Source organism: Megalops cyprinoides, chromosome 1, assembly GCF_013368585.1.
Source record: "Megalops cyprinoides isolate fMegCyp1 chromosome 1, fMegCyp1.pri, whole genome shotgun sequence".
NCBI lineage: Eukaryota > Metazoa > Chordata > Actinopteri > Elopiformes > Megalopidae > Megalops > Megalops cyprinoides.
The window spans coordinates 24,709,082-24,736,818 of NC_050583.1; the positions used below are offsets into that span (position 1 = coordinate 24,709,082).

Genomic DNA, 27,737 nt, shown 5'->3' on the forward strand with positions numbered 1-27,737 from the left:
AGCATTGAGCTGCACTCATCCCTTAAGCATGGTTAATGCTATGGAGGCCACCTGTTTATTAAACCCCTCTAGTCTGCATTAAAGGGCTTTGGTAGTCAGAGGTGCAATGCCTGCCAATTCCATTTTGTTCCCCAGGCAGTCTCGCTTTTAGAGTGCCCTAGTTCTTAGGTGGGACCCTCTGTTTACTTTGCCCTGTAGACAGCAATACGAGTTGGGCTTCGAATGAATGTACCCCCCAATTTGTGATTAGAAATTTATTCAAAGCCAATGTCCTGATCTCATTTACACGCGTGGTTGTTGTTCTGGTGCTAAATATTTCTGGTAACCCATGGGTATTTGCTCTTGAAATGCAAATTAATAAATCAGTTAGTTAGTTAAACTTGAAATCTCCTCCTTTAAAAAAAGGAGCCTAAAAGTCTACCACCCTGCCTGTATGATTTGCTTTCTTCATATTAAGTACTTGTGAAATAAATGTAGTAAATACAGTTAAGTAAATAAAGATTAATTTTCTTAGTGAAATGTCATTGGGCTGTCTACTTGCAAAATCCTTTTTGCTTATCATTCTTCCTTTCTGACTTCCTTAAAAGTGTATTTCAACTCCTTCTCTTGATGACTAGGATTCTCTATATGCTTGTATTCACTTTGCTTATCTCGCTTATCTGAATTCAGAATTCTTCTTCTGTCACGTAACTAGGTTTTTCAATTCTTTGTTGTTCTTCAGATATTTTTCAAAGGCACTTATTCTTGCTTGCCTGTGTGTCAGACGCTCAGCTGCTGTTCTTCTACTCCACAGAGAACACAGCACAGCCAGAGGACTCTCCACCAGGTTTGTCTGACAATATTTTCCAGTAGAAAATGTGCTTTACCGTGCCTGCATGTCATCTCCCACATGACAGCAACATTATATACAGTCTCAAGACACTGATTTCATTTTGCATGTTTTTGCCTTTATTGATGGATGCAGAAATATATAACAGCTCTGTTTTGGGTATTTTCACTGGGTGCAAAATGACCTCACATTCAGCCAAGCCTCCAGAATTCAAAATACTGCTTATGAACCCTTTACATGCACAGTGAGAAACAGGTAACAGCAACAGCAGGGTGGTGTTCACTTGCCTTTTTAAATTTTCTCTCTTATTTAAGAAGTAGACTCTTCTTTTTCATTGGCAAAAAGAAAGGTTAGGTGCATCAAACACACCTTGAAAGTATATTTGGCACTTAGTGCTCCTTTAGAAGGCCATCCATGTTATAATGAAAGCATTGCGTTAAATTAAGTTAGATAGTTTTATGACACAACTGAACTCACATGACAGTTTTCATTGATAAAAATCACTCGTGATCAATTTTTCTATAATTTGTTTTCTGAAAAAAAAAAAACAGTAGAATACAGTAGAAAATATGCAGACAGGTTGTACAGGATACATTGCTCTTCATGTTATTCAACACACACCTAGGTATTGTAATTTTTTTTTTTGCTAATGTAATCTGATTAAACACAGTATATTCAGACGGATGTAAATTTTTATATCAGGAAAACCTCTCACCTCCCCGTTTAGCTCACAGACAACCAAAAAGCATTACGGTTTCCTAGATGATGAAATTGGAATGTTTCTGTACATAATACTTTAAAACTTTGGTCAGAACATTAAACTAGTGTTTATAGTTAATATAAAACAAAGGGCCATGAGTTACTAAAAGAGACAGCATGTAGAGCATATAGAGCAAGATGTAGACCATTAGGACTGAAGGCTTGAATCCCAGGTGGGATACCTCCGTCCTAGGGCAAAGCACTTCAGTTGCTCCTGTAAAAATCCAACTGTGTACCAGTACCGTAAAACACTCTAATTCATGGCCCTTCCAAGCAAATAAAAAACAGTTCTCTGAAGGATACTATCAGAAGAAATTACATACAGTAGGACATTGATTGCTTATTAATGTCTTCACAAATGATAAAATCAGAATATGCTGCTGCTGCCTACAAAAGTATACACTTTTAGAAATGCATAGAAGTTGTATGCTGTTAGACAATTTATGTACATATATCTGAAGTGCTGTTGCCCTCCAAACAGGCAAGCACCGGTACGCTTTTGTTATTGTAATTTCAGGGCTATAAAGTATCATGGGAACTGGAATACAGCACTGGAGAGCTGTGTCTGAGCCTCAATAACTGGTGAAAGCTTATTGTTATTACAATATGCCTGATTTGCATTCAGAAGCCTATTTTAGCTATGATCTGCAGTAAACTGTTTTGAAGTTGCTACCATTAGTCACCTGTATGGCCATAATGAATCACAGCATGTATTTCACACTAATTGCATTAGTGTTTAGTGTTTGATGAATAAAAATAATTTGTCAGCTGCCCATATGTGCTTTTTAAATTATGGACTGTAAATAGATACATGTTTTTGTGTTGAGATTGGAAATGTGCAGCTACAGTGCATTTAGCTAAAGTTAAATCACATTACATAACATTGAATCCATACAGTTATACAATTACATTCAAAAGCACTTGATAGACTGCACTTGAACTTCTTTTACGATGTCATTCCATCTTTAAAAATACGTAAGTTATTATAAGTGCATATGTTCAAGCCAAGATGTGTGTAATTGTCAACAAGAATCAACAAGAATCTCACATTATCTGTCACAAAACATAAAACACATGCCCATAAATTTGGCCTCGTATTAAAAGATGAATGCAGACCAAAAACATATGTCTAATAAAAATAAAAATGATATTGCTTGTCTATGCGTTTGTGTCAGCACATTATCTTATCATGTGCTAATTTCACAGGCTTGCTGGACCAGAAGCGCATACAGTAGGTAACTGCACTAGGCAATATACACATCATGGTATATCATGATATTTTGGATATTGTAGTATTCAGTGGTATCATATTAAAATATTTTTCTTCTGGGATATCTCAGGCATCACACCTGTTCTCTTGGTGTTTCACAGACTTAAAGTTGGGTTTGTGCTTCCATATCAATGCTCCTACTAGCATTGGCTAGTAGAATGTCCTCAAAATGGCTTTAAGAAAACTCACCAAGGAATTCACTAACAATGCCATGTCTGCAGATATGACAACACTTTGTCAGAAACTTGGTGTCTGTTACAGAATTTTTTTATATAAAGTATAAAAGAAATGTAATATAAATCTAATGTAACTTCTCAGATATGCATTTGTGGAATCAAAATGTCATAAAGGAGATCAGATCTGTAAAAAGTGATTTCACATATCATTCATTTTGTGAGCCCCTCAAACCTATAAAGATCTGAGATGGTGAGCTAACTGCTCTGAATTCATCAAATACAGTAAGGCATTTTTTGCATGACACCCCTTCCCATGAACATCTGAATCAGTCCACTCTTAAGGAATCCCCTCACTAACCAAGGATGGCTTGGCATCTACTGTAAAATGACCCCAGTCCATCACAGGGGAATGGTTCTCTCATTAATAGCTAAAGAAACATGAAATGCAATTTAAAAAGTCGAGTAATTCTCAAAAATCTCAAGAAGAATGAAGTATTGCCTCTATGCACAAGACTGAAGCTGGAAACTGATGTGTTAATAAGACATTTCCTGGATAATGTTTATTTTAAAAAATCAATGTTTCTCGTTTTTGGCTTTAAAAAACATATTTGAAAAAGAGAATAATTAAAGAGCACTGTGCCACTGATATAAGGGCAATATCACATGCACCAGCATATTAAATCAGCCAGCTGAAAGAGCAGTGAAGAAAAAGCAACGGAAAAAACATACCACACATCACAGCACTCAATAGCAGTCAAAACACAGGAATGTGCCATCTCAGGATTAACACAGTCTCAACTGAGCATAGAAAATATATATGTACTTTTGACTATATATGTATTCAGTCTATCCAACCAAAGCCTTAGCTATGGTAGGAGCAAACACACCCACTTGATCAGTGTGTTGTACAGGTCTGATTTAAACTATGCGTTCCTGGAATGTTAAACTGTGTAGCTGTTAATTCTTGTTGGTCCTCCGTGACTTTGATATTCATCCTCAGCAGACCAAGTGACAAATCTACTCAGGACAGCAGCCCTGGGAGAGAGGTATTAGCGCAGATTGGCAAGAATGAGAGTGTTCTGTACGCTAAGCTCTGTGCTTTTGACCCATGAGATAAGCAAACACGTTTTTACAAGACAAATCCTGTGTGTGTGTGAGTGAGTGTATGTGGGTGTGCATGTTATTCATGCAACTGGTGCAGTGTTCTAGCTGAAGTGTGTTCTTTTTCCTGGCTGTCTTTCCATTCACAGTAAAGCACCTTGTACTTTACGCATTCAATGAGTTCTCATATTTGCACTTCTGTCATAAAATGTGGCCACTGTTTTCCATATAACAAAATTTGGGTATGATTTAACATTGGCCTATTTAGCAAATCAATTTTAAATATTGAATATAATGATTACCCACTCAAAAACGTGTATTTTCTTAGGGAAGGAATGAGCTGGACATTGTGAAGCTTTATAAATTAAATTAATAAACAATGAAAATGTATTTGTAAAAAACAAAGTATATATATATATTATCATGAATGAACCTGAGAGCATAAAGCAATGAAGTCCCAACAAACAAGGAGACAATGGCATATGAATGCAGGTATACAAACGCACAGTGAACACCCTTCACCTAACACCTCCCCCAAATGCTCACCCAAAATGTTAAACTATTGCAAGCCCCAAATGCTTGCCTTGAGAGTGGCTTCTCTGAAGCAGCTTGAATGTGGTGCGCCTGGGGGAGGCTTGGAAGAGGTTTGGTCCCAAAACAGTGTCTCTTAAGAATCAAAGAGTCGATCCTCACAAATCTCCAGCGCCCACTTGGTGGCTCCGCCAAAGACCTCCACATTGTTGTCGACCCAAGGTATGATGTTGCCCGGCATGTAGGAGGAGCAATTCGCCATGTTCATTATATCCACAGGCCGTAGCACACGATCCCATAAGTTGAACTGGCTCAGCTCTCCCACAAAAGCCTGAGTGGCATCGAATCGCCCACCTACAGTGTCCTGTGAGGGCCAAAAAGGGACAGACTTTATTATTATTCCAGCTTTGGTGTTTTTGTTATATATTATATATGGTTAATTTGGTTAAACACAGGAATAAACCTGCAAAGATTGAATATGTTTGTTTGAATCATAATGCCACTGCTATAAGACGTGGATTATTCTGCAAAGTCACAGCTGCTGCAGTCCAGCGGAATTAAGGAAGACAAGCAGATCCATCTGCCTGTGCTCCCCTGCTTACAATAGAAAAGCATCAGATGAAATATAAACAGGTGACTGTGGTGCAGTTACTTATGCTCTGTCAAATAAATTTGCTGATTTCCTCATGCTCAGGCTGTGTGGGAGACAGTGGAGCTACGCGGCTGGAATGAAGAGCTGCACGGTGAAGAATAAGAAAAGGAGTGTGAGTCTGCGCAGCTCAGGGAGCCTGCTCTGTGGGGAAGGGTGTGCTCTGGGTGTGCTCACCTGCTCCTGACCCAGGATAATAACCCCGCCGGCCTTAATGGGGTGCCAAGGGGCCAGGTTCTCTCCCGATCCCAACTTTTCCCCGTCCTGGTAGGCCTCCCAAAGTCCATCTCGGGTTGTCCAGGTTACGCAGACATGATGCCAGCGCCCATCGCTGACTGACAGAGGCAGCTGTGCCACCTGGACATCAGGACAACAGAGGAGAGGCATAGATATCAGTCACGCATGTCAGTGGTAAAACTATGGTAACCCCTAAGATAAATATTCTCCCAAAATCGAAATAAAGATTAAAATTTGCCTAAAATTAATGAAAAACCACTTCAAATTACAGGCGTTTCTCTTCACAGAGAGGTGCTGTATGTGCATGCAATTTTTCCACATGCATTTCCCCACCTCACACCAGTCTAGGTCTAGGTGTTACTGCACCACAGTCTAGGTGTTACTGCACCACAATAATATGGAAAATGCCACATATATAGTAATATAATCTTTTACAAACATCATTGATTATTTGTTTCAGTGTTCCTTTTGTTAAATTGAAACATGGATATTTGCTATTTATATTTGTAATTGATAGTGTTTTTGATATTTGATACTTGTAGCCTATTGGGTTAGAGTTCTGTATTGATGTCGTCAGTCATCGGTGTCATTCTAGTTAGATGGCAATTTGATATGTTTTGCTATGAACTACAACATGGATTTTATCAAGAAAGAATGTGTGAGTAAATTGGTCTTCTGCACTGTTTTTGTGCTCTCACTGATAATACAGAGTGTCTGAATTTGTAATCTGACATTACAAGAAAAAATAATATCTGCAAAGCAGGTGGCTAACTTTGGAATAGTTGAAATCAGCAAAGTAGCTACTGAAATAATAATCTTTTCACCCTTATCATGAGCCAGCGCACTAAAGCGAGCTAACTAGCTAATAAAGGTTCTTCACGACAGCACTGTACTTATAGTAGCTACTCAGTGATGACTGCATTATATCCATCTAGTTGTATAATGAGTTGAAAATATTGTGGGGTGTCTTCAGATCGACACATTTAGTATTTTCTCCGCAAAGAATCAACAAAGCACTATTCCATTTACTTTCCTCTTACAACATATATCATACACTCTCTGTCTGCTCATTAAGCAGCAGTGGAAAACCTTAAAGTCTCAGTGCAGGGTGGCGGAAGCTATGGTTGTGACACCACATTCAGACACATTGTAGTAATGGTACAGTAGTATCTGCAAATGGCTCAAAACCATAAGACGAACAGAGGGACAGTTCTCCACCTCTGTGTCGGCGAAAAAGCACCCACCTTGTCATTAATGAGCAGCTCAATGGGGTTGTTCCCCCACTCAATCAGCACAATCTCATTGGCCTGCCCAGGCACACCATAGGAGAATGGTGTCCCAATGCCGGGACTGGCACTGGACTTGAGCCACATGCAGACGGTGAAGGCATACATCTCTGGGAGACTCTTCTTGATCCGACCATACAGGTAGTTTGTGCGGAGAGGGAGGGATATCTTGAAATCCTCTGGGGACTTGAATCCACTGTTACCTGCAACCGAAAAGTATAGATATTACAAATTACACGTGCCATCTCATATTTCCAGTACCCCAGGATAATGAGACCAAACATGTCAACCTCTAAGCCAAAGGTTAAGGATAAAAATTCAGCAAGACATGAGACGAACGAACTGAGAATAATGAGAATAAAACGAACTGAAAATTTCAGCTTTGAGAGGCTGTGAAGTAATCAATGCAAGCAGTATAGGCGAGAGGTTACCAATGAATTCTGAAATCCGGAGAGACAATAGAAATATGAAACGTCCTGTGTACGGTCTTGAGTGGTGACCTTAAAAAGTCCAATAAGTTGATGTGCATTACATGGTGATGCCAGGTGTAAAAAAGAATTGAGCTGAGTTTGTCAAGGCCATGGCATTAGCTATTGTGCATGTCAGCACACAGTGTAATGTTTAATGCTAGTAGCTCACATCTGTAGTTAAACGGTGCCAGCACAGAGGCCACGCACCTTTCTCCAGCTCGGTGATCCTCTCCAGCAGCGAGTTGAGGGTGCTCTCCGTGCGACTGCGGTGAGCCGCCGTCTCGTTGTACAGCTGAGTCTTCTCCTCCTCCAGCTCAGCCACTTTATTCAGAAGCTGATTCTCTAAATCTCCCAGTCTGCGCTGGAGCAGGTCGCGAAGCTCATTCGGAAACGACGCGCCCGACATATTGGCCCTCATCTGTTGTTGCTGTGAAGGAACCCATAAAGGATTACTGAGCTTTTCATGCACTAAAACCATGACCTGTGATCTTGCTTTTCGCCCATCCGGTTCTATGACATAGCCTTGCTTGTGTGTGTATCATCCATCAGACAGTGACTGTAAGCAAGTGTAAAGGCTTTGCTTGTATAGATGTCCTCACATTACCGATATTATTTAAGTCCTGAACACATTAAATGTGGTGCCATTATAATGGAAGCCCTTGACTGTGTACATAAACTCAGTATTACAGCTCTGTCAATATGCCTAGTAGAAAGCTATAATTTAAAATGATTAATTTCACTTCAAGTAAACAAAAGATACATCAGATGCACTTGCAGACATATAACCTGTAAAAGCTCTTTTTAAAAAGTGCAGTTACATTTCTACAGTTATGAGGTGTATACTGAGGGCTGAAAAACTTTACTGAGTATCTGTAGGGTAAATGTATGAAATCAGTATTGCTGTTCTCAAAGCTCAATAAACAAAAAGGCTCTGTATTTCATGTTTTTTCTAAATAAAGTAGGTCACTGCTAACAGCTTGCTACATTTTAGAATGATTTTAATAATGTTAACCTGTGGTGTGTGCTAGTTTCTGTGTTCTGTCTGAATATTTTTGGAGACAGCTTTCAGACAACAGTAATACTCTTAATTTTTTAAAAAATGTTGGTGGCACAAAATAAATGCAAGGTATTAGTCTCCATATAAGTACATACTCTCTCTCTCTCTTTCTCTCTCTCTCTCTCTCTCTATACACACACATACATTATAACCCATGCATTTAGGCGATATTTAATAAATCCAATATTTGCCTCACGTTTTATCAGATTCATTTTCATTATTGGCATAGAGAGCAGTGCAAACACAGGTGAAGAGTGGAAACTGTTGGCAAAATTTTATGTGTGTTTCCTCGAGCTGTGAAAGGGGCACATCTTGGTACATACGTGTCTTTGGGTCATTTCATTAGAAGCAAGGCATGACCTCATGACACAGTATCATTTCCATGGATCCACACGTTAGGCATCAGAAGTATTTATACACAGTCAGGACTTTAACCTTGCCTTTATACCTGACTGAGTCACTTACCTTTGGGGTGACTCATGACTCATTCACAAAAGCATATCTCCTGGTCATGCTAACAGCACACGGCATAGCAAAGCACATTTGGGGAGCGACATGCAAATGAGCTCACAGTGCTGTCTGAACACAAGGCAACCTATTTTTTAAATGAATACATTAATGGATGCTGTCCAGAAAAGATTATGGTTGGAACACATCACACAGGACAGTCTGCAGTTTGAAACCATGTCGTATTGTTCTGTGCCAGAGTTTCGGGCACTAAAAATAAGCTCTTTGAGCTTTTTGGTTCGGAATCATAAACAAATATTCAATTTCCTAAGATTAAGGTTGTCCCCCTGTCTGTTTATTTTTAGATGAAAGACTAAATTAAACAGTTGGTTTAAAAAAATATATCACATTGTGCAGTATTGTGCAGTAAAATGATTTCTTTGCCATAATTCTAGTGCCTCTGGGCCATGGAATACAAGGGATACAGAAAAGGTTATTGGAGACTAAGCATAGGTTATAAATATTAGTTATCTGACAGCATCATAAATAACAATGCTAATTAAACAGAGCTACTTACTAACCAATATTTGAAGATAACGTTAGTGAGCAAAAACCTAATATTTGTGCATTTGCTTAGCTAGCTAACTTTTCCTGTTACTCGGCTTCTCTTGCTAAAACTGTGTTTGCTATTGTATCTCTGTATAAAATGAAGCCAGGACACTAATAATGCTGGACCACAAGGTGATAAGAGATATCTTCAGAGCTAAAAGTGGCCCTTTAATATCTTTGAGTATAATGCCACAGACACACAATAATTGAGTTTACAGGAGTGATGGTAGGGCTATGCTGGCACTTTTCTAAACCCATTATCATCATTCTCATCAGTACAAATTACAAAAAAATACAAAAAGGATTCACAACTCCCATGAGGTTTTGTTGGACTACTTATGAAAGTTAAAATCAAAACTATTGTATTATCTATTAGACAGTTAATTGATTGAAGCATTTTTTTCAATATGTAAGTCTGATTTACAAGGTTGTCAGAACAGCAAAAAAGTAACTATAAAACAGTATTCCACACATGTGGATCTGGTGTGTATATGGTAGAATATGATTTGAATAGTATTACTACTGAGGTGTGCTCTGGTTTTGAGTTCAATTACATATGGAAGCAAACAGAACTGCAAATGACAAGAAAGTTGAATACATTATATGAAATTCACATTTCTATATATAATATAGGTGTGTGTATCTATGTATGGTTCTCTCACTTTTTCTTTATATAATAATAATAATAATAATAATAATAACAATTCTAATAATAATAACAGTGTGTGTTTGTGTGTGTGAGAGACATCAGTTAGATGCTTGCCAACGGGGATAAAGAAAGAGAGACAGAAAGAGGGAGAGGGAGGTTATGCTGGAGGTTGAGAGAGAGGTTATAGGAGGAGTACAGTTGTTTTCCCTGCGCTGTAATGCTCCGGTATTCCTACATAACCAGTGCGCACCCCCTTACTTTGCATTCAGTATTACTGATACCACTGCATGGAACATGACATGACAAAAATGAAAACACTATCACTTTGGTATGACAAGAGATTATCACAATTTTTTACATGCCATGCAAAATAACTACTAAATAGTTCAGACACATTTTGATATGATTCTTTATATTTTAAGCTAATTAAAACTGTTTGAATCACTGATTCAAGGTTTTCTTTCTTCCACAATAGAAACTTGAGTCGATCAGGGATCAGGGATATAGGTAGCCTATTTATAGGGGTAATCCGTTTAAAGACCAGACACCTCCAAATGAATATAAAAATAGACACACAAATACACACACACACACACACACACACACACACACACACACACACACAGTAACGCAATCTGTGCATGAGGAAACCTTTGAGACAAGTGATGAAATTCCATTTATATAAACCTGATGATACTGAGTAACTGAGTTATATAGACTGCCAACACTGATAATACAGATTATGTGAAAACACGCAGTTACCTACATCTGACACATACATGAATACATGACAGGTAAAATGACGTATGTCAACTGAATAACGTGAATTCACGGGAGCAACAGCTCGTAAGGACCAGACATTACCTATAGGGTTACCATACGAACAAATACACTCATCAACGGAAAATCGGATGATAGTGTTGTGGTGAACACATTGCACAGCATGCCGTTTCCAATAGTGATGAGAAACACACCGTCGAAACATCAGGGTTACTTTTATTACAGTAGTTTTTCCATTTCATTACGAGACTATTTTAATCTGTATCCCTCTTTTCGTTTTAGAAGTAGTACTCTCATAGAAACAGACAGAAATTCTCATTTAAATTTATCGCTGCAGCGTCGTAAACGATTCCTGATAAAATATATAACAGACATAACGTTTCTGAATTAAATTATTGATGTACAGTGTAATCAACTGTGTGTAAGGATTTTCAATATTTTAAATTTTCAATATTTATCTGCACTACATTTGGTGCCTATGACTACATGCTTTGATAATTCTGTTTTTGGCAGTCTTATATAACGAAAAAAGTCAATCTCATATTCAACCAGACTTGGAACATCCTGTGAGAATATCGCTCAAACTAGCTCCAAGGCTCATAATTTCACAAGGGCTCTGCGCTCACAGCAGCGTATCACTGAGGATGGTCACCATCAAGCTTGTCTCAGCCTTTATTTAAAAGATCAACCCTTAAAATCCTACCTCTAAGTTTTCCAGCCGGTCCTTCAGACTCTGCATGGTTTTTCCGAGCTGGTCAATAGTGTCACCGGGATCTCTTGGGAGATCCCCCATAGTGTTCTTGTTGTAGTCTTTTCTCCAGGATCCTTGACTTTTGTACTTTCCGTCCTGCAGCGAATCCTCGGTGGCGGACTCGCAGCGGGAAAGTTTGGAGGTCAGCTCCTTAATTGTACCAAGTTGGTTGACAATGGTCTCCTTTTGCTGTAGGATGGTCTCTCGAAGCTGCATGACTGTGTTCTTCAATTCTTCTTCCTCAGCGCTGGTGCTCTGCATGGGCATAGGAGGCACGGGACAACTTGGGTTGGCGCCGACGGGGATTGCTGTACAAAGAAAGCGGGTATCTTTGGCACCCTGACCGCGCACAACTCTTCCACTTCCCAACGCGTAAAAGCAGAACAGCGCAGCAACGAAGGCGAACATACTGCACAGCTACAGTGATAAATTATACTTGTATTAGGATTCAGTAAGAAGGACGACCTCACATATGCATATGGGGTTCAGACGGAATTTTTAAAACCTTTAATTTAGATATAATCTCTTGCGAGTTTGCCAAGGAATCCAGAACACACAAGAATACATTTAAAGCGGTTGAAAAATGTACTGTCGATAACAATAAAAGAAACCAAGTCGATCTTTAGAAATACTCGTGCGTACTGAGGAGAAAACCATTCGTAATAATATTATGAGCAGGCTAGAAATTCATTCGCAATCACACTGAAAATAGTATTGGCCGGTTGGAATCCTTGTCTTCACCCAAGAGAAAAGTTCTTGATTAAGTGTCTTGAAATTGAAATTAAGAGAGAATTCCGGTAACAGATCCAGCCAAGGCTGAAGTAAGACGTGCTCAAAGTGGCCGATCAGTTGTAATTGCTGTTCTGATACGTTACTCACTTCGTGGTTCTGAAAAGACAGCGACCGCGCCGTCCGCAGATTAACGCACAGCACCTGCTACTGAGATTGAAGCCTTTCGATTGGCTGTGACTTGACACGTCACCAGCTCCCCGTACCAGTCGTGCGAGGTTGCTTTGGAAGTGGAAGTAGTAATTAGCGCATTTACTATGAGGTAGTTAGCTTTAAGCAGCGTGGGGAGCAGAAGATGTTCTTTTGGCTGGCTTTGGGTGATGTGGGATTCGTGTTCGATTTGATTACCACTACCTTCCGCGACACGTTGAGTTTCCGTTGAAGAGTAAGCCTGATGATGATTAGTGTGTTACCTAACACTTTCATTGACAGAGATGTTGTCATCACTAGAATAAGTACAAGACCACACAATATGTATTCGGGAATTGCAACATAAAAAAGGCAAATTTAAGATGGCAGGTAACTATCCAACATTCTCACAATCCGACCTTGGTCATTCAGGGATTTCAGCTTCTTAATAAATTGACTTTAGTTTTATAATTGAATTCGACTGAGGGAATTAAACTGTAACAATCTATGTCAGTCAGTATTTAGGTTTCGTTGTGCGCCCCGCTTTCAATATCGCGATCTTTGCAGGCATTCTAATCCAGGGCAAATTAGAGAGAAAACAAACCAAGATTCATTTAATGCATATCTCACCGGCAATAGCAATAACATGGGTAGACAACAGCCGGTGACATAGTGCACCATGTAAGTATGAAACAGAAAATGTTTAGTGTACACATAGTGTCAAGCAAGTATCCTTCAGAGCAAAGAACTGTTATCTGCCTCATCTCATAATGATGGAGAATCATATTCTGCTGCCAGCCTGAAGCCCAGCAGTTCAGTCACTATCTTGATGCCCTGAATCTCCTGTGTATGCTAGGGTGATGTAAATGTATATAACTGCTGTGGTTGTGCTTATGACACTCCTACACAGTGTTGTAGGTCTTTGTCAGGCACATTTTATGCTGTAACATTAGGAGATGTTTTTCCTTTTGATCATTTTATGTATCATGCATACACTTTCATCTTTTTGTAAGATTATCTTGCCTCTTGCTTATCTTGTTTTATAGTGGGAAGATTTATTGTGGATGCACTGCTTGCTATTCAGCACCTGTTCCCTTGTTCTTGCAGCTCTTACAATATGCATTATACGTATTTTACTATGACAGCCTTGTAAGCTGCTCTGCATAACAGCATCCACCAAATGAATCCATAATATAAGAGCAATGTTATGTCATATAGATATGGATGTAAAGACTGTACCCACATTTACATTTATTCAGTTAGCAGATGCTTTTATCCAAAGCAACTTACATAGGTTACAGCTCTTTACAATGTTATCTATTTATACAGCTGGATATTTACTGAGAAAGTTGTGGGTTAAGTACCTTGCCCAAGGGTACAGCAGCAGTATCCCAGCGGGGATTGAACCAGCTACCTTTTAGTCTTTTAGTTACGAGTCCTGCTCCTTAACCACTATGCTACACTGCCCCCAGTAGCTTTATGCTGCGTGATTCCTGAAGCTTTAACCATGACGTTAAACCATGGTCCTGGCTCACTGTTCATTTATAGATTCTATACAAAGCCTATAAATAAAACCTAGAATTGAATGTGTTGTATTACATACTTCCTCTGTATAACAGCAGGGTGTTTGGACAGTCACTCCCAGGAGGTGAACCATTTGGAAAGAGACAAAAAGGCAGAGGCAAGAACAGTCCTTTTTGAGCAGGTACTCTTGTAGCTCTCAGCATCCTCTCTCCCCTGCATTTACACTACCATGGGGGCTATTTGTCACCACTCTGTGACCGCTAACAAACACAATGCATGATGTGGGACAACCTGTATTCCAGAAGGACAGATTTTACAGTTATGTTTTCAAAGCTGGCTATTGTTGTAGCTGATATCTGCAGCTTCTTCACCAAACACGCTCTGTTTCTTTCAGTTTGATATACTTTGTAATTGACACAGTAGATGTGAAATGGATTTCATATTTGGTAATGTTCACAAAGCTGTCTTGTCATCTTCTGTATACAGTACAATATTTATGATATTTTTTTGCTCCCATACTGTGGCTGTGTTCAGATAGAAGTTGTTAACATAAATTGAATTCAATTACAGGCAAGTAGTCTCTTTGTGCAGGAATATTTGTCAACAGTTACAATTCAGAGATTACTCTCAGAGATAAAACCGCGGCATACTGATGTGCAGCTGTAGCAATTAAGACAAATTAGGGTATCTGAATTCTTGAAAGGTAACCCCTTTACCTCAGCGCTAATCTTATTTGATGCCATCAAGTAATTGCTTTTTATCCTTCTTTGTAAATGTCATAGATTTAAACTGCTTGACCTATTTAAAGCTATGGAGCTAAGATGTTGTTGGGCAAGGTTCTCATCTATTTGGTAGAAGAGTCAACTGTAAAGTAGAGTAATCAATGTACAATGGTAAAACCAAATGTCCCTGATGTTTTTGTCTATGAATCGTATACTGTTACATCTGACATGTAATTCCTATAGGGTCCAGACTGTTATCTTGTATCTTTATAGCATTGTGGATAAAATCTTCACACAGAGCAAAATAGGATAGTTACCACTGGTAGGATTCCCATTTGATAATTGATAAGTCTATACCTCCTTGTGCTCAAGGTGATCCCATTTGGATCATTATCAGTATGGAGAGATGCCAACCTGAACCAGCTGCCTCACCTTGGCTTGAACATAACTCAATTCTAAAATGTTGTGAAGGAGTAGCCCTTCACTTCACCCCCAACAGGTTAAATGTTCAATGTTAATTGTTTAATTGGTTAAATTGAGGATCCTCATTGTCTATATTCCATCTTGTAAAATAAGTGCTTCAGATCAATCAATTACAATTGGGACAGGTTTCATGTTTGTCTTGATTTAATGATTGTTTCATTGTTTTGTTAATTTGTCTTTGTCTGAGAGCCAGTTAACTGGTCACACCTGCACTAATTAAGGCTTGTTATTTACAGGCGTGTGGCCAGGTTCAGATTGCTGGAAGCCGTTTTGTGTTCTGGAGGTGGTAGACTGGTTCTCTTGTGTTTGTGTGTAGTTTTTAAATACATTATTGTTGATAGGTTTGTATTCCTTCTGCTAGTTTATGTGCAGAGCATCGGCCAGCTCTGTTACAAATGTATGGTATGATAGTCACATTAATTTCTATGCTTATCTATTTAATCCTGTGTTAGTATCAATATAGTTTGTAGTCTAGTGCTTTAGCACCTTTGATAAAGCCAGTTATATTTAACCTGTATTACAACTACAATGCCTTTTATGTTGTAGCTTTCATGTTGTGTTCTATTCTGTCATAGTGCCATTGTGAAAAGACCTATACAAAAAAAAAGATTTTGGACAGAAAGGCTGACATGACCACAATGCAGTACATGCCTTTACACACTGCACCGGTCTGTCAAGGACTGCCTTGCAAGAGAGGAACACCGCTCAGTCAGCTCAGCCATGCCTGCATACAATATGAGAGCAGAAGGGGGGGGGAGGGGGGAGGGGGGGGGGGGGAACATGTCTCTCGCTCTGTGATCGCACGGCCATCTCTGGATGAGTGTAACCAGGAGAGCTGGTGTTGTCCTGAGAGTCGTGTGACCGGAGGACAGCTCCATCTGCCTCACACGGCGCGGGGCTTCTGGGGTCAGAGCTGGAGAAATAGGCACTCTGTTACTCTGACAGACACTGCAGGGGGCATGGCATGCTCTGCCACCACACAGCCAAAGGTCTGGGCAATGTAAAGGACACACGGTGCTTCAGAAAGTGGAGCAGAAACGGAGGGCAGTGGTGCTTCTGTCAGGGCTCTCTTGCTTTTGTTCCACAGTCATGGTTCTGTGCTGCTTTGTTACCTCAGAAAACAAAGCAAACAATGTTGCTTACTTCAGTAACAAGGTGTTTTTTTAAAAAATGTGCAGTTCCTCTTAAAGCATTTTACCCCCCTTTATTTTTGGAGATATTACAGTACATTGTTTTAGTGTACAGTACTTGCGTGTGCTTGCTTTTGGGATGCAAACAGCTATATGCAGACCACCAGTGAAAACGCAGCTGAACACAAAGGATTAGCTCATACGTAATTTTACTATGTATAGATGATTTGCAAACATTGTCATCAACAGGCCCATTCTGCACCACATCTCCACGTAATTACTTTTCACTGAATTACTTATGCAAGCTCTGAGTCCCTATTCAATTAACCTGCATTGGAATTGGCCCAAAAGCTGTAAAGCTTTTGTGTAAGGGATTTATCAGCTTGATCAAAAGTGTATACCTACTTAGTAATGAAGTCAAGGGCAGAGATTTGCTTTTGAATGAGCGATGTCCGACTGAGAGCAACTCATCAAAATTGCAATCAGACTTACTCAAAAGTCACTGCTGGATTTAGATAATTCTCTTTAATTGAGGTTTTTTATTCTTAGGTCAGGCACATTCAATGAATGGTTATTTGTTGGGCATGAAATTAATTTACAGAAAATGTATAATAGGTCTGTTGTGGTTTACCTGGAGAGTAATCAGTTTATTTGAAATGGACTAAATTTAACATAGTTTATGTTAAATGAAGGTACCAAAAGGTGTCATTCACTTTCAGCATTGTATTTTCAGATCCAGTCATGGTCTTTTGGACCATTATCAAGCAGGTTCATGGCTGTACCAATAGCAACACTGCCTGCTTCACATTTCTATCTTGGGGCAGCAGTGAGTGATTCAATGTCTGGCTGAACTCTCTGATATGGCATCTAAACACTGACAAATTTTGCATCCAGCCTATCTAACCAGGTAGTTCTGCAGAATAACATAAGAATCTGAAGCTTTTTAAACATAAGAGGTCACACTCTGGACATCTGAATCACAGTAACTTTACTTTGAAATGTGAAATGATTTTTCTTTATTATGAAAAGGCTGCCAATTGATATTGATGCTTTCTAGTGCTGTTTTGCTCATTCACTTTCAAAATTGCTTTGAAAATATGTATCACTATGGGGATGGTGGCTTCTAACTTGTAGCAGCAAGCAGAATGCGGCCCTCTGGGCTATCGTCCTGCCTCAGGCCATATTCGCCATCTGTGGCAGAAGGTGGACAGGTCAGCCGCTGGCTCTCATCTCTTACTTTTGCCCTGCTGTTTGTCTAGTTAGGTTACCTTCTCTAGCCAAAGTGTAGCAACAGCAGGCAACTCCCTGTAGCTCTCCGTGGATCCCATAACAACCAAGAGAGACGTGCTTTCTCTAGTTCCTTCATTCTAGTCAGATAATGATTCTCTGTATGATCCAACCTGAGTCAGAGTTGTTTGATGGGCAGGAGCACCCCCTCTAGGACCTACCCTACTTGAAATTCTCTGCTAAAGACTGGAGAGATTTGCTGGTATGTGCCCCAGGGGCACTAGGTACTGAGCCTTTCATGGTTCCAGTGAAGTCCACTTTGGGTAATATCAAAAAAGACAGCAATAAATAATAAGTGCAAAATAAATTTTGAACATGAGGCAAGGGTCTGTAGCAATAATTTTAAACCAAACATTTTAGTCTGAACCTTCAGTAACTTAAATGTCATGCAGGTATAGCTATTTCTTTGAGATCACATCTTAATAGATAGATGCATTCACGAGGAAAATGAATATCTAAAAATAACTAAAATATAGTCGTTAGGTTATATAATTGTGATGTATGTTAAGTGATTGAGAAAAATATGTGAAATTATCACTTCTTTATTTTATTTTTTCTGTAATATCAGTTTCAGAAACTTTCAGAAAGGGAAGAAAAACAAAAAGCAGTCACTGCAGAATTCCTAACAGAAGTGAAGTGAGGTCCCCAGTGATTAGGTAGAGGTAGAGGTATAAGATCTTTAAAAAGTTGTATTTCTACAGTATCCACAGTATTGGCAAAAAATGGTGAAATTTTAAAAGAAGTACAATAACTGCAGTAAGTGGAAACAATTCATGTCCACGGTAAGGGGCGGCAAAAAGTCTGTCTCCTTACAAAAGAAAAAGGAGCAGTACTAACTTCAAAATAATTGATGATACCTAGTGAAACAAGAACATCCTCTTTGAATCTCTTGTCTCCTTTGATAAATGCAGATAATTGTATGCCAGTTTTGATTGAGTCAGTGTTCAGATCATTTAACATGCCATATGCCCCCCCCCCCCCCCCCCCCCCCCGAAGGATCTAGGGAGCTCATTGCCTACAGTGCTTTGCATTCTGATTGGTCATTTTGAAAGAAGCGGATTTGCTGGGTTGGCTCTGAGTCTGTGACTTGGATGTTCTGTGAATTAGACTTGCCTTACTTTAAGATTTAGCCTCTAACTGATATTTTCCCTCAGTTAATCAAGACTGTGCCTTAATTGTCTTCCTCACAATGTATCATATGGATTATTGCACTTTGTTATGCAGCTCAGTGGCTTTCCTTCTGTAACAAAGTACCTAAAATTAGGGACAGAACTCCATTTTCTTAAAGACAGCCACTGGGCTGAAACTGAGGAAGATTTGTGTGTACAGTATCCTTTGCAAGATGTACAGTTGCACGTTTGCACACATGCACACACTCAAACGTGAAGGGACTCTTACCGGAAATAGGTATCACCCTGTGTTGCAGCAACAGTAAGATGTATATTATACAGCCCTGTAGCTGTCTTTCACTCAGTGTACAAGGTTATTTAGCTAACCCTACATCATCCCATTCACATCTCTGACAAAGCATGAGCGCAGTGCACTTTGAGAAGGCTGCCGACGTCTCAGCAGTGTAATGTATTGTTAGTTGGTCTGCTGCTGTGAAAGGAGACAGCAGCCCTTTCTGTGGTGCATTGGAGGATGAAAAAGGAGTTCTTTTTATTGCCGCTGAATAGGCATAAAAATGGGACATGACATGACACAGCCAAGCCATGTGAATTACTTTAAGGAAGGCCCTGTATGTCACTGTCAGATTAATATGAAAACCAAACATGAAGCTCTGAGAAAAGCCAGAAAAACCCTGAAATGAATTCATTGCTTATATGCTATTCATGAATACTTCAGACTCTTTTGACATGTTTCAAAATAACAAGACTCTTGGCTTTCCCTGTCATGATTCATATTTTCCCGTTGATCAAATTTGTCTGATCCTCCTTTGACATCAATGCTTTCAATCATTTTTGCAAACCATATTTTACATCATTAAATTCTTCACAGATTCAGCTCTTTTTGATGTGATGCGTCTTTGATTTGATGAGTTAAAATAATATTTCATTTGCAATGTCCATCCTTTTAAGTAAATCAAATATGTCATGCTTTGTTTTCTGATCATTTGTTTTGGGTTTAAAAGGAAAGTCTTCACATACATGTGTGCCTATATGACAATGTAAATTTTAAATCCTGTTATTACTTTGAGCTTACAATGCAAAAAGATAAATGTTAAGGAACAATCAGTCTAATTTTTTAACGTGGGGAAAAAATAAGTCCTTTAAATTGAACCTTTTGTTCAGTTGTATGTGGACACGCATGTGTACCTTTGTGTGATGGTCTGGAAGAAAACTCTATCTAAAGGTGGCTAGTTTGGCTGACGTAGAACTCTCACACTTTCACTGTCATGACTTGCAAGGTGAAGACCTGATCAATACCCATTTCACAATGGAATCCACAGAGACACATTGAGTCACAATAATTGATTCTCTGCATGGGGCCTTTTAGAACTAATTTAGACCTGCTTCATGTTTTATGCCCTTAACACTTGAGGTCTTAAATCAGTAACTCTTTGCTTAAACTCTGGGTGTTAATCCCAGCTTTGCCTGGCAATCAACCACAGCACAACAGACAAACAGCTTTCTTCATCTTATCTTCTGCTAGCCACTTGGATGGTTTCTTGTTGATGAAGGCTGTGTGCTGTTCTCAGGTTTGATCAATCTACATTTCAATGCCATCATTCAGACAGCACTGAAGGGCCATTGAAGGGCCAGAGCCATCATTGGAGAGAGATCCCCATGATGTGATACCTCAACATCTGAATAAAGTACTCCAATGACATGACCCTGCTGGAAACCCTATGGTGATATTTAGCCAATGGGCGAAAAGGCAGTTGAGATTGTGGCTTACTTGCTCCCTTAAGTAATTGAATATTCCTGATCACTGATTACAGCCTGTGTGTGTGCCTATGTGCATGCACAAACCAGTGGGCAATAAATAGCATTCGATTCACTCAACTCCATCTTGCGATACCAATGCAGATGAAGACACAGCAGCACATTACATGCCACATCATGCTGTGGGATCTGAATGGAAAGCAACCACCCTTTGATATAAGGGTTCTCAGTGTCATCCATCAAGATTGCAAAAAAAGCAAAGGCTTATCCGAGGACTGATCAGGACGGACAGTGACTGAATATACAAGCAGCTTCTGAGTGCTTCTGGGAGATTTCCCTCATGTGCATGGCAGATCAATACTGAGAAAGCCTGAGATGATAATCTATGATATTAAAATCTTGTTGAGTGGAGGTGGGAAAGAGCTGAAAGAGCTGAAAACATGGATGGATGTCAATCAGCCACATAGTAATTACTGGAAATGACAAGGAGTGGAGGGAGAAGAACAGGAAATACAATCTAAAAGGGACCGCGGGCGTGAGGACAGATACTAATGGAAGCATGTCTGCATTCAGTAGTGAGGGCTGTGGCCTCAAAGCTAACAGCAACGGCAGACTGGAAAACTACCAATGATGTACAGCAGCAAACATTTCACAACCACAAGAGGTTCTGCCAAGAAAGAACCCAAGGGGAGTGTGAGGAAAGGTGAAGTAAGGCGTGTGTCTGTTAGCATGATGGTCGCAGGAGTGTGTAGGGGCTGTAAATAAAAAGCATATTTTTTTTCTAAAAAACTGTTAACCACCCTGAGTCCTCATATGTACTATATGACCATACAGCTGGCTGTGAGACAACCTACAGAGTGTCAGAGCTCATAATTACATGACTCTATGGCTATGAAGCTCTCCCGTGGAATCTGTTCTCCCTCCTACGCAACACATGGGCAGCCATCAGATGCTGGCTTGGATACAATTGTATGAAGTCAAGATGCACAAGAGCTGAAATGTCTGTCACCCCCGACCTTTGGCAGCATGATGCCACTGGGCAGCCATAGATTTCAAATGATCCCCACATGCATGACCAAAAGCCAAGGTTTATCTCTTTATTTCTTTTACACAAAAGACAAAACTGACAACTTATTTAATCTTTGTCATGGAATGGAGTTTTGATGACAATAATGAAGTGATGCTTTTTTCAAATCTTTCAAAGCATGTTTTGTTTTATGTGAAACCGGATTTTGTTAGGAACAAAAATTATATAAATTATATAAATGAGTAACACTCAAACTAACTATGTAATTATACATTTTAACACAAAGACAGGCTTTCTAGTACGATTCAAGGAAACATTGAAAGGTTTGATTTAAATTTTACTGTACTGTTGTTGAAGGACAAATTACAAGGGGGATTGACAATGCTAGACAGCAGAGAATTTAGGACCCCATTGGTGAAAGTCTCAGTAAAGGTTAAGCTGCTTGCCATTCTCTGCCAGAATGTAAAATATATTCCCTCTGCAGTATGACAGAAAGACAAGGAGAGACAGTAGTGAGCCTTAGCTGTCTAAATCAGGGGAATGCACACTGCTCCATGTGCCCAATCTATTCCCCTTGCCTGAAAAATCAATTAGTGTTGATCTGTTAAAGCCTTGATGTTTGATACTAATGTCTTCTGTATTGATCTGCTAATGGGCGTCTGGAATTCTGGTTCTAAATAAAATGATTTGAAATAATATTTGGAATCTTTTCATTGAGTTCCGATAAATTCATTTTTTCAGTGGATTGTATTTCGGCATGTCATTGCGTATGTATGTCATTCCTATAGTTCCTTGTAGTCGCTGGTCTTTTTGCCTTATGTTTTTGCAGGAATATGTGTGTTAAGTCAATATTACTCTAAACAGGTGAACAGTTTCCTTTATTTCTAAGCATGTATGAAGCTGGACAGTTATCACTGTTAGTCTATATGAAGTTTAATGTTCGTAATAGGGGGAGATGAATTCATTCTGTGTATGAAATGCATGCATTCAGCCATTTCTCCTGTGTAGTGACTCTGCTCATTGTTATGGCTACGGTACTTGGATGTTTTACACCTTCTTTGAAGGCTCTGTGCATTTAGCTATGCCATCCATTTTGATTGTTCAGATGTAGTTTATAACAGTGAGCAGCCTCTGGACCCTCATGCAGCTTCACATAGCTCTGCCTGCCTCTTGTACCCCTTTGGTTTCTTCACTGTCTATGTGCGCATTGTGGTTCATGTCTACACTGATGTATCTACAGCCATGCAGTTGGCATGGCCAGTAGACATCCCACTCTTTTATTTGCTGTTTCAGCTCATTCTCATCTGTTGCTCTGAAGGCCCCTGCAGCTATCCTGGTGTTCCCACATCTCAGCCTCTGCCTTGAGGGTTTCTGTTTTCTCTCCCAACACTCTCTCCATACCTCTTCTTTTTATACCACTTTGCTACTCCAGGGCAGCACTAACACTGCTGATAAAATCTCACTTGTTTCCTGGTTCCTTTCCTCTTTCTACTTTTCTGTAGTACTCACTGGTTATGGCCTCCTCTCGCCTACACACTGCAATGCACTGATTATCAGCCCTTCTCATGTGTCAGCCTCTCCTCGACCCCAGATACTCCTCTGTAAGATCATTGATCTTCCTTCCCACCTGTCTGTGCCTACTAAGTCTGTGTGTCTGCACACAAAAGACTGTAGCTATCATCACTGTCCCCCAGTCTCCTGTCCTGGTCCACTAAACACTTAACCATTTAACAGTTTTCCTCTCTCTGCCATGCTGGAATTGCAATGCAGTGTGGAGTAAAGGCAAAGAAGTGGTGCTTGACCTTGACCAAAAAAAAAAAATGCACACTGCTCTCAAAAAGAAGCCAAGTTTAAGTCACTGCGGATCATGGCTGTCATACAGTTATGGATGGCAACACTCCTTGTCTGCAGTCATTTTCAGCCAGGAAGATGGGAAGTTCTGGTGATGCCCCACCTGCCACAAAACAAATTGGATTTTTCATTTTATTTTACTGTCAGTGCTCCCGCCCCCTAGCCGTTGTGTTTTGGTTTTTTTCTTTTCCCATGTGCTTTTGTTTTTCCCCTTGTGTTTCAGCCCTGCCCTGCTCTCCGCCCTGTCTCCGCCTGATTACCTGCACACCTGCATCTCATCCCCTCATCAGACTGTCCCTTTATATACCCTGTTTGTCATGTAGTCGTTGCTAGTTCGTAGCAGTAGTTTCCCACTGTTTCGTCCCCGCCGTTTTTCGTCTTTTGCTATTTTCCGATTTCGACCTGCCTGTTTTTTGATCTGTTTTTGCCTGCCGCTCTGCTTTGTTCGCCCGATTGTGCCTGCCTGTTGTCCGACCCTGCCAGTTCCGACTTTCCCGTACCTGGATTTTCCCTTGGACTGCCTCTCTGGTTTTGACCCTGCCTGTGAACTGGTTTTTCGATCTGTGATTTCGTTAAATCTGCCCGGAAACCGACGCACTTTTGGGTCTGCGATTGAGTCCTAGCCTGAACTCCCTGACATTTACAGTTGATGGATAAGCAGTTGCATTGTGTACATTAAACTGTATTTTGGCAGGCAGTCTTAATTTCCATGGGCAGTGTTAATTTTGCAAAATTCATTAAAAAATTAGATCTTTTTTTTTTTTACCAGCAGTGAGAATGAGAATATGTTGACTAGTGCTACAAAATGCTAAGTTTGATTTTGTGTTTTTTTTTTTTGTATTTCAAAGTAGAGAGTGTTTTCTTTGTGTGTTGCTTGCAGATGTGCACCTGGCGCAAAGCAGCATTTTTGAAAATGCGGGCAATGGCATAAACAGGACAGGGCATTTATTTTTAGAACTGAGTCAGATATGGCCAGACAATCTAACCTTCACCCCCATCAACACCATACCTACCGTAAGCCACATGTGTGGACAGAGCGGTAGCAGAATAACGGGGCAAGGGAGAATGAGGAGCAAGCGCAGCTACGTGATAGAACAGATATCAGCCCCGTCTTATCAGATCTCCCACTGCCCTTTATGCACACCCATAGATCTATAGATGAATTAACCAACTGCTTCCCATCTCTGTGTAACGGAGCATGCACAGGGCATCGTGCTTATGTTACACTCGCTCTGTCAGTACCCCAAAGAACAGATTACTTTTTCTACATTCATTGGGGATAAACACTTAATATTTTCATTCAAGACACAATAGAAAGCATTGCTTATCATTGTTGATCTTTTTAAATATAGTTGTGGGAACAGGGACAGTATAAAACAGTCTGAGATTTTAATACTGTCATACAGGATGAACAGTAAGAACTACTATAAATAACATATAGTGAACCATATATAATGGTAAATGGTAAAATGGACTGCATTTATATAGCGCTTTTCTACTCATTTGAGTACTCAAAGCACTTTACAGTTATATGCCTCACATCTACCTAGTAATACCTATAATAAATAACATAGAGTGAAACTTTTGATGGTGAAAAATTATGTGCAATTTAAAGACAAAGGTGTAATATGTAGAGTGCACCACAGCACAGAACATTTGTACAAAATGGATACGTATTCTAAGGAAGAAAGAAGTATCCACCATTATTTCAGAGGCTAGTTTTCAAATATTTAGAATGCAATATTGTGAAGTTCTCTAATTGTTCTCTAATGTTGTGAACTAGAATTACACTGTTTAAAAACCTGCATTTCATTGCCATGCTATACTGGGTTAAACACCTCCTGTACTATTCAGGCCTGGAGTTCACCTAATGGTCATTTATGCTCAATGTCCAGGTTAAGACAGTATAAATGATGGTAGCAAATTTCACCTGGGGAAGGAAACCTGAGTCTGATATGAACCATAAAGGGCTCATAACTGTACACTTCCCAAAGCTGATGCAAGTAAAACACAATCTGTAGTTTTCATGTATAACAACAGACTGAAGTTCAAATAACAATTCCACATTCCACATTCCCTATACAGTAGCATGCAACATTTCTGAAGAAAACAACTTTTGTGTCATACTTTGCACAGAGCTGGGACAAGATAAACGCAATTTGTTTGACTGGTGCAGTGAAGGAACGATTGAAGTTTAACTGAATAACTGAAAAAAATGACTGATTGATAAAGAAAACTGAATAAGTGATAGATCATTGGGTGTCTGAGGATTACATTTACATCTACATTTACATTACATTTATTCATTTGGCCGATGCTTTTGTCCAAAGCGACTTACAAGTGAGGTACAATTCAACACGAGCGAAAAACCATACAGAGTCAACAATAATAGAAGCACTGCATGAAAAAGTTCCAAATGTTGGCCAGGCAAGGTACACACTAACAAGGTACATGCTTTTTAATCTTAAATTTATTTTATAGTTTAAAAATGTACGAGCCAGCCAGGAGTCGAACTTAGAATCTTCTGATCCGTAGTCAGACGCGTTATCCATTGCGCCACTGGCCCCTCATATACCTGTGTATTCTACAGCCACATAGAAATGGGAACATGTGTGGGTCTCAGTCTCAACACAGGCTTTTCCTCTGATGGATTTTACACCGGTGATCTCAGGGTAGAATAGTTGGTATTAGTAGCGATAGCTTAAGCAGCTGTAAGGGCACACAGTACATATCGCAATGCCACCCGAGGACTGATGACAACAGTATTTAATTTAATGCTGAGGTGGATAAATCTGGACCAGCTAATGTCAAAAGCCCTAAGGGACATTTTGTTTTTATTTAATTAATTACTTAATTCATTTCACAGCAAACAATGTGAATATAGTAGTATGCATATATTGAAACATCGAACATTGAAAGTGTAGAATTTAAATGTTTATGCTTTCTTTTAAGTGTTATTAAGTGTTTAGTGTATTTTTATCATTATTCCTGGAGGAAATCTTATTTTTATTCACATTAACCATCAAAAAATGAATATGAAAAAGGATATCTTTTGTGAGGCACAACAAATAAATGATATAATATAACAACATGTTTCTAAATGCATTTTATACACAAAAGAATACATTCTGTTGTTATATATTTAAAAATACAGATGTTTTAATGTGCCTCATTAATTTCTTACAAATATTTTTTTCATGACCTACAGTTCAAAATCCTAGTTTAACCATGGAAATTAATGTTTTAAGGTACCAAGCAGATAAAAATGCATTAAGTATAGTATGATGTACTACATAAAAATGATCAGGTATGGGCAAAGCTACACTACCCCACTCTAAAACTGACATTGTGGTAGAGGGTCAACACTACATAGAGTGTTATGCACAAAAGGAAGCTTACATAATATAGCAAGGAAAACTATTTTTTTGAAAGCTGAAAGCTATTGAATAATCCACTCCAGAGTCTTCACAAAATCTACTAATGAGATGGGCATGGAGATACAATGAGCTCAAGTCCCATCTCCTTTCTGTTAATGTAAGCTCTCCCCTAAGAGCTGTGACGTTATCTAAAAAGCAGACCGTGTGTCACACACTCTCGCAGGTATCACGCTCTGCTTTGTCCCTGGCAACCAAAGATGAATGTCGACTGGGGCCAGAACAATGGTCCATTTGTGATGTTGGGTAGAGATCTGGCTCACTGGTCATGAATGGCATTATGACAGAAATACCTAAATATTCTCCCCCAGAAAAAAATGATTCTCAGCATCAGAGCTGAATATTAGCTCTTCCTGCATCTTTGTTTTTGCTCTGTGGGTTTTATGAATCGTTTGTTGAATCAGACTGTCATTGGCTCTTTGGCTGAAAGCTGTTATCAATGATGTGGGAGAGGACAGCAGTGGATGTAGATCCACAGATGCAGAGAGTGATAGGGCTAAGAGACATTGGCAAGTGTGGCAAGTCATTTTTTCTGCCATTTACACAATAATGCCCTTCTCACACAAACACACAATGACTAATATGACTTGCAATTCCAGTTTGCGGACTGAACATGACAGACGTGACATGCAGACAGAGCTTGACATGTTACAGATAGCTTCTTAAACACTACATATGAGTCCACCCTGCAGAAGGATCAAATAACCACCAATGTCATCCCCAAATAAACTTACATGTATTTGGTCATTAAAGAAAAAGATTTTGAGGTTTCACTGTAATGATTCCACTTCATTTTATATATGAGCTTCAGTTTGTTCATTGTAATTAAGACACAAATCTTATGATCTGAAGAGTAAATTAGGCACAAAACTCAT

General features: G+C 39.4%; 1 protein-coding gene and 1 non-coding gene across 2 annotated transcripts; both read right to left on the bottom strand.

Annotated features, from left to right (window-relative positions):
• Window positions 1–4,630: 4,630 nt before the first annotated feature.
• Window positions 4,631–12,078, bottom strand: nptx2b (neuronal pentraxin IIb). The gene is made up of 5 exons (XM_036541410.1): window positions 11,554–12,078; window positions 7,516–7,735; window positions 6,797–7,041; window positions 5,493–5,672; window positions 4,631–5,030 (listed from the first exon to the last, which is right to left on the bottom strand). The coding sequence occupies exons 1-5, from the start codon at window positions 12,007–12,009 to the stop codon at window positions 4,803–4,805; spliced, it is 1,329 nt and encodes a 442-aa protein (XP_036397303.1). The 5' UTR covers window positions 12,010–12,078; the 3' UTR covers window positions 4,631–4,802.
• Window positions 12,079–25,921: 13,843 nt separating this feature from the next.
• On the bottom strand, window positions 25,922–25,994 carry trnar-acg. The gene has a single exon. It is a non-coding gene; the product is annotated as a tRNA-Arg (tRNA).
• Window positions 25,995–27,737: the final 1,743 nt, after the last annotated feature.